We start from the raw sequence: 12904 nt of genomic DNA, 5'->3' as shown, positions 1-12904 counted from the left end.
ATGAAAATTGTATCAGAATGGTCCTCAGTCCTTGCCAAGTACCTTGGAATAATGAGAAAGGTCTCAGGGAAAAAGACCAAGAATATACCCTTCTAATAGACATAGGCTCTGAGGATAAGAAAAAAAAAAATTTAGCTTCAATTAGGTGAATGAAGTAGTTCTTTTGACCATATTTGTAGAAAACAAAATTAACAGTAAAATCAACGTGGACTAACAAAAACTAGAAAGAGTCTTTGACCTGCTCAGTAAGATAAGACTTCATGGCTGAAGAAATAATGTGAGCACAGTATATATTGGCATCTATAAGATACCTGATACAGTTCCACATGACTTTTCCAATGAGAGAAATACGGATGAGATAGGACTACCATAAGGTGACCGTACAATTGGCTAAGAATAGAACAGAAAACATAACTATTAATGGTTCATGATGTCAGATGAGCTAACTGGCTAAGTTGGTAGTAGTGTTTCACTGGGCTTCTGAATCTAACAGGACTACCTCTATATTTTCACCCATGGAGCTTTAAAAACTAACATGTCAATCAAAAGTCCTCTCCACCTCAATGTTATATGACTGGCAAGGAGACAGATGATAAAAAATCCCAACCCTCTTCTCTTCTGTCAGTGGATCTTGTCCTCTGGCTGCATCTAGACGGAGCAGGCAGTATGTGCTGTGGGGCACACCACAGCCCTGAAACTGCTATTATTCAGATCTGCAACCTAGCTGAGACACCTTGCAGCTTTTCTCTGGTTTTTCTTCCCAGAGAAACCCAGGTGTGTGTGGGACACAGGGGAGGGAGAGGGGTTACCTTGACTGAGGAGTTCAAAAGTGTTCCCAGGTATACCACTATTGTCTTCCTATCTGCTTTTTCAGATGCTAATTCCTGCTAGTGAAGCTTTGTAAATGTGGCTTGTTTCTCTTGGGTGTCGTACCTAGCAAGCAGTAACAGGAAATAACAACAATGCCATTTTCAGCGGGTGGCCTGGGGATTCAGTGGTGATTGCTGTGTATTAACTGGCAGATGACCTAACACATGGAAGGTATTATAGTTGCCCTGTGAAAGGCTAGATTTTTTAATGTAGTAGGAGCTTGAATAAATTCAGAAAAGGACTAAAATCAACTGGTTCATGAGACTATATGGCAAGTGCTAGAGAACTAATCAAGTCCACATACTGAGATGGTGAGCATATACTTGTCTGTATTACTGGTGTAGATGTTGGATACACTGAAGGACAAAGATATGATCAATCAGTGGTATCCTGCTGTCAGACATCAAGCAATTTTATCAGCAGCAGAATTTGCAGATCCTGGCATCCTATTAATTTTTGTTTTGTATTTGATATCTCATTCTTTCATGTCTAGTAAATGCAAATCTGTCTGATGTCTGTCTCTCACATTCAAAATGAGAAAGCATAATCTCTCTGTTGTGTGTGTTCTTCAGTTTTTGATGCCTAATTAAGACTGCACTCAGACTTCTCACTTCCTATGTTGGGCTCTCTCTCCTCCGTTGAGCCTCCTATTTCCATGTAAACTTGTAGTAGCTTTGTATCTTTGTGACTTCAGATTCTTAAAACTAGCAAATGGACTCAAAAGCTATTAGCATGAAATGGGTGAGATCAAAAGACATGCAGCATTGACTGCATAAACCTTTCATAGGAAATTGGGCTAAAACTGCAGAAGACAGATTCACTAGTGCATTCAACAGGTGCTGTCCTGGCAAAAAAAGTTCTTCTTTGGGAGAAGACTATGTAGGAAATATCCAGGGCCCAAGTGTGAGCTGTCAGCACAGAAAAACTGGCTGTGTGCTACCTTTGGCACTGAGGGCACTTTTCCATCCAGCTCAGAAAGAAAGGCAAACTCTCACCCAACTGAGGGAGATTTTTTTGAGCGAACAAACTATTCAAGTCTCCAGCAGGATACCATGAGACTAAGATATTGCAGCCATGCACAGTGATGTCTCCACACTCGCTCTGCCTAACAGAGGTCTCCAACAGCAGTATGGCTAAGAATGGTCAAAAATCTACAAAATGACTGGGCATGGGTTTTTTTCCTCTGGGCTTTCAATTCACCTTCAGGAAAGCCTGATTTTTATTTTTCCAAAACCAGGAGATTGCAGTGGGGCAGTGTCTCACTGGCACACTTAAAATCACTAGCCATTTAAGAAGAAACACTGGTTTGACAAGTATTTAACTATTTAACCTCAGATATATGCTAAAGTGTTGCAGACTTGGGTAGGACTGTAGCATCCTAAACTGGAGCTGAAGCCATATCTATGTTTTATATTATGCACAGGTTATGTGATGGAAGTGTGCAAATATCCAAGAATGAGAAACATTTCCTATCCCAAGAGTTTTACCTTTACTTTGAAGTAAAAGGATATATACTCCTCTGCTTAACTGTTTGCAATTTACACACTGATCAAAGCTTTAAGGGTGGAAACTTTCAACAGGGAAATACTTAGAAGGTCAATATAACCCATCCAAATCTTATTTTGAAAGGACTCCAGGTATGAAAAGTATGAGACATCTGTAGCCTCTAATGACTTAGTGAGATATCTGCAACATTAGCCATGGAAAAATGACCTTGTCTAACATAAATAGCTGGAAGAACAAAATTCTAGGTGACCTCATCTGAGAAAAGTAGTTGACAAGTAGCATTTCATCACAGAGGAACAGGCTCCTTGTCTCTGGAAATAGCAGAGTGCTTATTTTCTATGGTAATGGCTTTTCTAGAATTAGATCTTGGTAATAAAATTTACCATTGTTTGTTTCCTAGAGAACATGAACAGTATTTAACATCATATAAGCCTGCTTGTTCAGTAGCTTGCCTGGGCATACATTACCACACCAACAGAATTTCTGAGAGTTTTATAACCTTTTCTTTTACTCTTATCTATTCCATTTGAATGTTCTTACTAGAGACAGAGCTGTGTTTTCATTCCAATGCTATATATCAATATGACAAGGTTTCCCCAAAGCAACTGTATCCCTATACATGTAAATATTCATCAAAGAGAGAACCACTTTCATTGCTCTTGCTCTAAGAACCTCTGTATGACAGGTCTCTACAGCAACGTTGCCTTGTGGGAGTTGTTGTTTTGGCATACAGTGATGGGTACAGGATTTCAGAAGGCATGGTCAGACCTTCATTTTTCCAGACTCTCTAACACTGGAGGTGGTCTGCCAAGGCTACAGAGTTGCTAAGGGTGGGGAAGCTGGGAGGGAGAATCATGGGACAGTGTCCCTTGGCCATGGCTCTGGGATTATCTTGCAGGAGCTGTTGCATGAGTACAGGAAGAAGCAGTAAGACAGGACCTAGACAAAGTGTGGAAAGATGCTGAGCAGGCCACAGCTGCAGAGATTTGCAGACTCCCAGCATCATCTATTCCCTTCCTTCCTGTTCACCACAGTCCTCACTATCAGCATCTCATCCTTCAACACCTCTCAGTCTCCAGTGCTGGAGCTCTGAATGGTGCTGCCAAAACACCACTGCCTGGCTTCCAAACACTCCGTCACCCTCCCTGGGCACAGCCATGCTTTCAGTGTAGGTAAAAGCCTCTGCTGTTTTAATTCAACTAAACAACTTCACTGCAGGCATCCAGGATCCTAATGCCCCCCTGTTAAATGTTCCTCAGTCTTGTACACAACAGAAATCTGAATCATGGACCGGTTCTCCTCAGATATGGAAGAAAACTGATACACATGAAATGAAAGTCTCTGCTCTCTCTTTTCTTCCAAATGTTTACATGGAGCTGAGTGCTCTCTGAGGGTTTCAGGCAAGGAATGTTGTTTTTCTCCTGTGTAGGTTTCTTCTGCCTGTCCATGTTGGACATGCACACTGTGTTAGTCTCGTTGAAGGGCTCTTTGGCACAGGAATGCTGGACATTGAGGCATTGGTAACACTAACTTAAAGGTTGCACCTTTCTAACCTGTAGGTTACACCACAGAAGCTGTGAGAATATAGAATATATTTTCTTATTTTAAAATAGAGGAGTTTCTCCTTACGGGGAGTACAGGGCGGGGGAAAGAATGAGGGTGTTTAAGTGCCAGGTGACAATGTCCATCACACTGCTCAGTGATGAAGCTATGAAGACAAAAATAGACAAAGTGACCTCATGGCTTTCAGCAGCAATGCCTACGAGACAAAAGAGAGGCTTTAAAAGGCTTGTGGACTGATAGCAAAGGGCTTGGACATCTCAGAGTTTTGGTTCTGCTCCAGCAGGGAACTTTGCTCCTCTCTCATTGCCTCTCTTTCTGTTTATGGGGAGTTGTGAATTAAACGGGCTTTGTGACATGCCCAGCTCTCCAGGTCTGGACTCTACCTTCTCAAGCTTGGATCAGCCTTATGCAGGTACAAATGTGTCTTTTCTTTTTTTTTCTTTTCTTTTCTTTTCTTTTCTTTTCTTTTCTTTTCTTTTCTTTTCTTTTCTTTGTTCCTTTTCTTTTTTCTCTTCTCTTCTCTTCTCTTCTCTTCTCTTCTCTTCTCTTCCTTTCTTCCTTCATTCATCTCCTTTTTTACTGTATTCTCCCTCCCTTATTCTTTTGCCTATTCTGCTTTCATTTTTGCTCTTTGCCTTCTACAAGTCATCTTAGGAAGATTTCTCTTTCTGTTTTTTCTAAAACTGTTGTGGAAGATTGTAGCCTGAATAGCATGCCCATTTTTCTATCAGGAGGACTGGTAATTAGTCATGTGTTTTAGCCTTTGATGAGGAGAAAAGTATGAAGATAAGAAGAGGGAGGTGAGGAGCAGGTCCCAGAGGGCCCTACTTGCCAGCTCCTTCAGAGCACAGGGCAGTTCAGAGCAACTTTCCAGGGAAGTTGTACATGGATGCTAATGTTGAGTCAGGACTACAAGCTGGTGGAGTTAAAGCCAAGACCTGACAGTATTTGCTAGGAGAGACTTTAGAGCTGGCACTTCCATGGTACTCTGCTGTCAGAAGGGGCTGTGCAGACATCACTTTTAGTGGTGTAGCTCCCTAGCTGTTAGCTCCTGATGCCAGAAATCCTCCCACAAGTCACTTAGACCAGAGTTTACCTATTCTGCACTTGACTAAGAATCTGTGGTCATGCTCTTTCTCCCTGTAAATTAAGAGGCAAAATACCACCAGGTGAGGTGTAGTAGCTTGTAGCAAGGTTATTTGTAGCAACAAATATATTTCCTTCATTGTCAACAACCCTTGGAGACACATGCATGCAGATTCATAAATTGAATAGGCAGATCTTCAGGGATTGTAGTTTTTTCCATCATGGAGAGCAGGTCTTTGAGGGCAAGTCTGTGGCTGCCCTGAAGAACACTAAGTCTCCACAAAAGCCTGGACACTACTTCAGTCTTGGTTCAGCAAGGTGGAATCATTCTGTAAGGAGAGTTTTGCAGAGAGCCTTCACTTTGCAAATGCAAGTTCAAATAGTGAGCCATTTCAGCATTCCAGTTCTGGGTGCAAAGGAGAGGAATGGACTGTGCATCCACATGAGGTGATGTCCAACCACAGAAGTTCTCTTGCTGAAATCCCAAAGCAGCAGAATATGCTATGGAATGACTGCAAATTTTGAGAGCTTCCTGGAAGGATGACTGCTTTGCAGATCAGCACTTTATTTTCAGTGTGGGGTGGGAGAGGGAAGCTCTTTCTGCTGTGGTTACATTGATGCAGTACAGAATGATGACCACTGTGTAGACTAGAAAGGTTTCGTGAGACTGCAGCCCTTGGGAAAACTAGGAAACGTCTTAACTAAGCTCCCTGTCCCCCCACTGCAGGTGACTTTGCCACATTAGCAGGTTCCCACTGAATGAATACTTTGTGATAAAATGATCAGAAGTCAGATCCTGAGAGGACTGAGCAGCTTCCATCATCTCTTTAGCTAACACCATCCCTCAGCACTGCCTTGCACCCCTCTCCTCTCCTCTCCTCTCCTCTCCTCTCCTCTCCTCTCCTCTCCTCTCCTCTCCTCTCCTCTCCTCTCCTCTCCTCTCCTCTCCTCTCCTCTCCTCTCCCTTCAGCAGAGCATAAATTTTTACCTCTTTCTTGAGAATGTCAGGGCTGGACAAGGTGGTTTTTTTGACAAATTATTAGATGCATATAGTGGATGGTTGTTTCGTCTGAATATCATGCTGGGAAAAAGACAATGGAAAAGGGTGAAATGAAAGACATCACAAATTAGTCTATGGTTTAGGTATGTGGGGCTTTTTTCTGTGCAAGGTTACTGCTGACTTCTGTCACTTCAACAGTGATTTGAGGCATGCCCATACTTTCCTTAGGGCAGACAAGTTTGGTTTTACTCTTGAATCTTGTTCACCATCTGCTTTCCCTGCACACAGACATAGGAGAACACCCTGGGGCTTTACTGACCGCGGAGCAGGTGGAAAATGATTATCCCACACTTTCATGCCTGTGTCCCAGCAGGTGGTGTCTTTTCCTAGCAAGCCTGTCTAAGTGGATTTCCTTCTGGCCTAGCTGATCAGTTGTGGGGATCTAGGATTCTTGCTTAGGAGCAAATACTCTTCTTCCTTGCCAGAAATGGGGCACAAGGAAGGGACTGCAGCAAGGGTGAAATCATGCCTCCTTTGCCTCCTTCAGTGGCAAGGCTGCTGCAGGGCACACAATGCTGCTGCACAACACTCTGGCTGTGGCTGAAATTGCAGGGCTCAGATCAGGAGCAGCCCCACTGTGCCTGCAGAACACCTCTCCTTTTGCACACATGCAGTCCTCTGTTTGGTAGGAGGAAGGTCTGCAGAAAGCAGGGCTCCATCTTCAGGGTGATAAATAACTGGTAAAAATTACTGGGAGCAAGGGCATGCACTGTGAAAACGTCAGGGACTCTTGACTGCATGCTTCACAAATAGGAAATCCCAGGTCTGATGAGGAAACTGAGACCAGCCATCAGAGTTCCCTCCCCACACCTGCATTGACTTCTATTGTGCTTGCAGGGAAAGAGAAAACTGCTCCTGAGTTTCTACCAACAGTTTATAAAGACACTATTGTCAGCAAAAGTAGGAAAAAAAGAAGGGCAAGGGATGTGTTTCCTCCTACGTGCACTAGAACACCTATAGCCATTTCACTGTCCACCTTTACCCACCCAGCCTTTTCTGAGCTCTGACACTGCCTCTTTCTATCTCTTTCAGAGCTCCACCGCCACGAGAGCATCCAGGAGAAGAACGTGAAAGAAGCCAAAACCAAGTGCAGAACCATTGCATCCCTGCTGACAGATGCACCCAACCCCCACTCCAAGGGGGTGCTGATGTTTAAGAAACGCAGGCAGAGGGCTAAGAAATACACATTGGTAAGCTTTGGCAGTGTTGATGAAGACCGCTCCTACGAGGAGGAGGACGGAGTTTTTCCAACCAGTGAATCTGAGTTTGACGAGGAAGGTTTCTCTGATGCCCGAAGCCTAACTAATCACTCAGACTGGGACAACACTTACCTGGACATTGAAAAATCCAAATCTGACTCTGAACAGAAGGAAGAGAAGCAGAAAGGTTTGAGTGAGGCCTCAGGTAAAGGAGCACGATTATTTGAGCAGCAGAGGGAACGGGCTGGGAAGTACACAGTTGAGAAAACTCCAGTGCAGAAGAGCCCGGAGCTTGCCCCAGCTGCCCAGCCAAAGCAGGGCACCGTGAACAGAGATATGCCTGTGCCAGAGAAGGCAGACAACATGCCCCTCAGCATCCACCTGGAAGGTGTGCAAGTGCCCAGCAAGCAGCCAGCCACTGTCCCCACTCAGCTCCTGACTGCCCCCAGTCCCACTTTCTTCCCACCTCCCCCAAGCACCCCTGACCCCTTCTCTGCAAGCTCAACAAGCATGTTCAACAGGTCTGCACGGCCCTTTACTCCTGGCTTTTCTGGCCAACGCCCAGCAACATCCTCTGTCATCTTTAGGCCATCTGCACCCAAAAAACCCACAGAAAGTCTGGGTGGGCAAAGCACAGTGGTTCCCCCTCTCTCACCTCTGGCTCCAGGAACACCTGCCAATGCACCAGTGCCAACACAGCGTAGTCCAGTCAGCTCCTCCACATCTCTGTATATTCCTGCACCAGGAAGATCAACATCACCACTAGAGTCACAGCCAAAAGGGGGAGGAAGTGCTCCAGAGATTAAGCCTTCTGCCAACACTGCCCGAACATCCACCACCTCTATCTTTCTGTCAACTCCCTCAAAGCCAGGAGGGGATATGGCCTCCACAGCATCCCAGCCACGAGTCCCTGGAACAGCCTCTTCTTCTTTGTATATTAGTCCAGCACCATCACAGCACATGAGAAGCAGTTCCCCTGTGCCAAAACAGCCTTCTCCTGCCATCACTCCAGCAATGCCAAGACCTCCTTCAGAGCCCTTAACCTCTAGGGAGCAGAGGATTGCTGTGCCAGCTCCCCGCACAGGCATCCTGCAGGAGGCTCGCCGGCGGGGCAACAAGAAACCCATGTTCAGTAAGATTGAGGAGAAGAAGAAGAATTCACCCAACCCTGAGCTCCTGTCTCTGGTGCAGAATCTGGATGAGAAGCCAAAAGGTGACCACCCTGGGGCAGGCTTTGAGTCTGGACCTGAAGAGGACTTCCTCAGCCTGGGTGCTGAGGCCTGCAACTTCATGCAGTCCTCAGGCCGCAAATTCAAGACCCCACCTCCAGTAGCTCCGAAGCCTCAACAAGATGCTGGACTGGTAAACGGGGCCCAGGACATGCCTCAGCTTAAAGGCAAGGGGGCAGAGCTCTTCGCCAAACGCCAGAGCCGCATGGACAAATTTGTGGTGGAAACAACACCGAAGCCGGAGTACAAGCCCAGGACCCCCTCTCCATCCCCCTCTCTACCCTCATCCTGGAAATATTCACCCAATATCCGTGCTCCCCCTCCAATAGCTTATAACCCAATGCATTCCCCTTTCTATCCCCTGGCAGCCAGCAAATCTCAGGCTAGCAAAGCAGAGAGCAAAGTGAAAAAGGCACCTGGCCAGAAATCAGGGATCAAGGTCATTGATATAATGCGCCACCAGCCCTATCAATTAAAGTCAGCCATGTTCTGTTTTGGGGATCCCCCAAGCCCCAGCACTCAGAATACTCCAGGTCAGGCAGCCCCACAGGCTAGCTCATCCTTCGTGGCAGCCAAGCAGGTTCCTGTGAAAATAGCCAAGACCCAGGAGATTCGTCGCTTCTCCACTCCGGCTCCCATGCCAGCCTCAAGCAGCCTGGCACCCACTGTGCTTGTGCCCCGCTCAGCCACCACTCTGGATGAGCCATTGTGGAGAACAGAAATGGCCTCTTCTGCCCCTGCTACACCAGCACCCTTCCAGATGGAGCTCAGCCCCTCCCCTAAGCCATATCAGAGCTCCCCAGAGCCTGGACAGGTGCAACAGGGACCTTCTCCAAACTCAGCCTCTGCCTCTAGGTTTCAGGTGGCCAGGCCCAAATTCTCAGCAGCCAGAACGGGGATGCAGGCCAATGTGTGGAGGCCAAGTTTTGGCCATCACTGAGGCAGGTGCCCCTCCCATCCTGTCTGTGGCCCTGCAAAGATAGCGCTTGTTTTGTCTTTCATGTCAGCTCAGTACATTGGGATGAGTCACATAAAATGAAGAAAAAAAAGCTCCAAAAATTACTCCCTTTCTGCATCACCCCCTTCCCCAGCCTCCCCTTGGTCTCAGATGGGATACTTTATGGAAAGGCTTACTGGCTGTGGCTACAGCAGGAGGAAGAATGTGGAGAAAGGGCATGTGTGTAGTACACAAATACTGGGAACTTGTACAGAGCAGCAAAACCCACCTTCAGACGGGGTGAATGGCAGGTGTTCTCTCACATGGAGACACACAGGAGGCAGTAGGTCTTTTCCCAAGGGCTTTGGAGTCATTCCTGCATGGAAGAAAACTAAGAGGAAAGAACTTTCCAGGAAGAAAGGGTGAGAGGTGGGATTAAAGAACAGGAGCCCTAGCTTTTCCCATTAGACTGTTTTTGGATCCTCCCAGTCTGTACATGTTCACTTGTGTGTGCACACACATGCACACAGCAACACTCAGCAGGGAGTGAGTGACAGGAGAAGTGGGGCTTCACCTTGGACACTTCTCCCAGACTTCCCTCTGTGGGGACATGGGAAAGAAGGCAAGAGAGCAGAGTGAGCAGTGGTGTTTGCCCATGCACATGTGGGCAGTGTGCCCTGTGCAGGAGAGTGGCCATGTTTGCCTGTTCCTCCAGTCACCAAGACTGGGGGTAAAAGGGAGAGTCATCCTAGCTGGTACTAAATACCACTATCAGGTCTGGAAGCAGTTTGCCAGAGAGGGGCTTTGAGGGGACTTGGTGGGGCTATCACCAGCTGTGGGAACTGCAGAAGGAAGTATCCATTTTTGAGGATACACAAAATCAAATCTAAGCTCAGGCAATGTCTGGTTGGCACAAAGAAAGACCCTGCAGCCTTAGTCCCACTGGAACAGAATATGGATGCTGTAAGTACAAAGGTGGATTGCATGGGAGAAGGTACAGTTGGCTTTAAAAGGAGGCAGGACTGAATATGCATTTGCAGATGATCTTTTTGTTTAGTTTAGGACGGAAGTGTGGCTAGATTAGAAATGGGTCATGATACACAACTTGCTGAAAGCTTTGTGATGAGGGGAAATGGAGCACCTCTGAACATGGAAGTGGAGGTCAGGAAAACAGAAAGTCACAAGTAAAACGTCATACTAAATGACTTAGGTATTCTTGTGGGGCCTTTTTGGTAAAAACTGAAGTGCTCTAAGAATCCCAGAGGATCTGCACTCACACACATATACAGAGCTTGGTTTGCTGGTGATGCTGGGGAGACAGTACTGGTTATTCCTTGAATGTCCCGGGCGAGCCTCCGACTTAATCCCTACACTACTGGCATACAGGAAGAAAGCACTCCCGTCCCAAGGAAGAATTCAGCGTATTAGTAGGGACTGTGCATGTGTGTGTGCATGTCATCCATTCTCTGGTTTACACACACCTCTGTCATTTACTTTCTGCTTGTGATCCTCCTTTGCCAGCAGCCCCTTTTCTGGTGTGATCCCACAAGTACACCAAGAAAGCATTGCTCCTGAAACACTGGCTCCAGATGCTTTCTGGGTCAGGGTTGCCCAGCCCTTTGCTAAACCCTTAGTCATGTGTACAGGAGGCAGAATGAGGGTCTCATAGCCCTCCCTGCTTGAGACCAGTCTCTATCTCATTAGACTTGCTCCTCTCCTTCAAGCAGTAGCCATTCTCTGACTGGACTGAGCACAAACTTTAGTTATACAAAAGTGTAGATTCTGGGGAGAAGAAAAGGAATGCAAGTTGGTCTGAAGCAGTGTGTAAACAGTGCAGCTAGTGTTTCACACTAAATCTGAGCCAACCTTCCCCAGCACAGCAGGAGATTATGATGTGTAGCTTTTTCATGATAGCTGGGGCTCTACTTTTTCTTGGAGGCTCTGAAGTCTTTCTCTGTGAGCACCTGAAGATTTTTCATCTGTGCTCTCCCATGAAGAAAAAGAAGACTGGAGAACCTAGCCAGCAGCACTAATCCTGGACAAACTTGGGAGGGAGAGAATGAGAGAAAAGGAGAAGTAATAAACAATCCTGCCTTTGAATCCTTCACACTCTGGCTGGACTTTTTTGCAGGCCTATGTCTGCAGTGCACATTCCTGGGGGCCCTGAAAGATATAAAGGGCATGCTGGGGAGAGAGGAGGATGGAATTTACACCTCACTTGGCCCACTATCAACCATGGGAGAGGATGGTAAGAAAAGCTATGGGAATGCCTTGAATTAATGGACAAAGGTGTGGCTGAGTCAGAAGAGGTGCCGCACCTGGTTGTATGACATAGGAGCAGCTGAACTGAATTGATGAGGAGATTGTTTGTGTCCTGAAAAGCCCCAGAGAGGACGTCTTAGGAGAAATCATCACCACAGAGTTAATTCAGATCACCAGAATCCACTTAGCTCCAGTGAAGTGGAGCAGCCATGCTACAAAACCTATTTCAGATAATTGCTTTCTCACTCATCCTGTACTGCACTGCATTACCAGTGTTTTTGAAAAAAACCCAAACCTGTGTGCAAACCAAACCTCTGTGATTATTCCCAAACATGGAAGGAGGAATCTTCTATTTTATCTAGAAAAACTGTGGGAAGGAACTCAAGGAGTAGCAGTGCTCCAAAAGCTTTGTCTCTCATCTCCTTGTGGAGTGCTGTCTGTCACTAGCTAGTGATTTAAGCCATTAGCTGTAGACAGACAAGCTAGCCCAGGCTGAAAGCATTACTGAACTCAGGTGCAGAGAGGGGTTGTGTGGACCAGAGAAAGGGTGCTCAATATAACTCTGCAGTGAAGAAATAACCTCAGAAAATCTGAATCTTACTCCAGTATTCCTTTCCCTAAGGCCCCTAACGTTAAGTGCTCTCAGGGCCTGAAAGTCTCAGGAAATTCATTATGTCACTGGAAAAATAGAGAAGTCTGGCCTTAGTATGTAAGAGAGATTGCATGTGGTTAGTATTTTGGTGATCCTACTCCAGATTTCTGGGAGACAATGATTCCTGCTAAGGAGTCATTACCAAACACAGTGACTTCTGCTAAGGAGTCATTACTAAACACTTGGTCATATCATGACCCAAGTGAGTGGAATAACTGCATTTGCCCCGTCCTTTCTGATAATGTAATGGGCAGGAGATGAAAAAAGTTAGGTTTGATTGGAGAACAAATATTAATTATAAGAGCAAGGAAAAGAACCAGGAGGCTGGGCATCCTGCATTTTACTTGCATCCTTGGTTCAAAGCTAGGTTTAGAAGCAAAACCAAAGTAGTTTAATGGATTTCAGCCCCCTCACAAACTTTTCTGGATCCTCTGCTGACACAGGACTCGATCTGCAGAAGCAGAGGGTGTTGCAGATGAGGCCTAGAGTGCTCGTGGTGTATCCCAAATAAGGCCTGTAGCTGCAAGTAGCATGAGATGA

At 46.0% G+C, this 12904-nt stretch overlaps 1 protein-coding gene and 1 long non-coding RNA gene across 2 annotated transcripts in view; one reads left to right on the top strand and one right to left on the bottom strand.

Annotated features, from left to right (window-relative positions):
- The window catches only part of SYNPO2L (synaptopodin 2 like), a 35606-nt gene extending 24574 nt beyond the window's left edge, over positions 1 to 11032 (top strand). Inside the window, exon 4 of the mRNA XM_085065539.1 lies at positions 7118 to 11032. Coding sequence (XP_084921665.1) covers positions 7118 to 9453 — 2336 coding nt within the window. The 3' untranslated portion in view covers positions 9454 to 11032. The remainder of the gene's footprint in view (positions 1 to 7117) is intronic.
- LOC146435434 (uncharacterized) overlaps positions 1 to 12904 on the bottom strand; it is a 62266-nt gene that overhangs the window by 19756 nt on the left and 29606 nt on the right. The gene's annotated exons all lie outside the window — the stretch shown is intronic.

This window comes from Lichenostomus cassidix, chromosome 6, assembly GCF_008360975.1.
Source record: "Lichenostomus cassidix isolate B80296 chromosome 6, HeHo_3.0, whole genome shotgun sequence".
NCBI lineage: Eukaryota > Metazoa > Chordata > Aves > Passeriformes > Meliphagidae > Lichenostomus > Lichenostomus cassidix.
The sequence above is the reverse complement of the archived record's forward strand: the minus strand, read 5'-3'. Positions and strand labels throughout refer to the sequence as shown.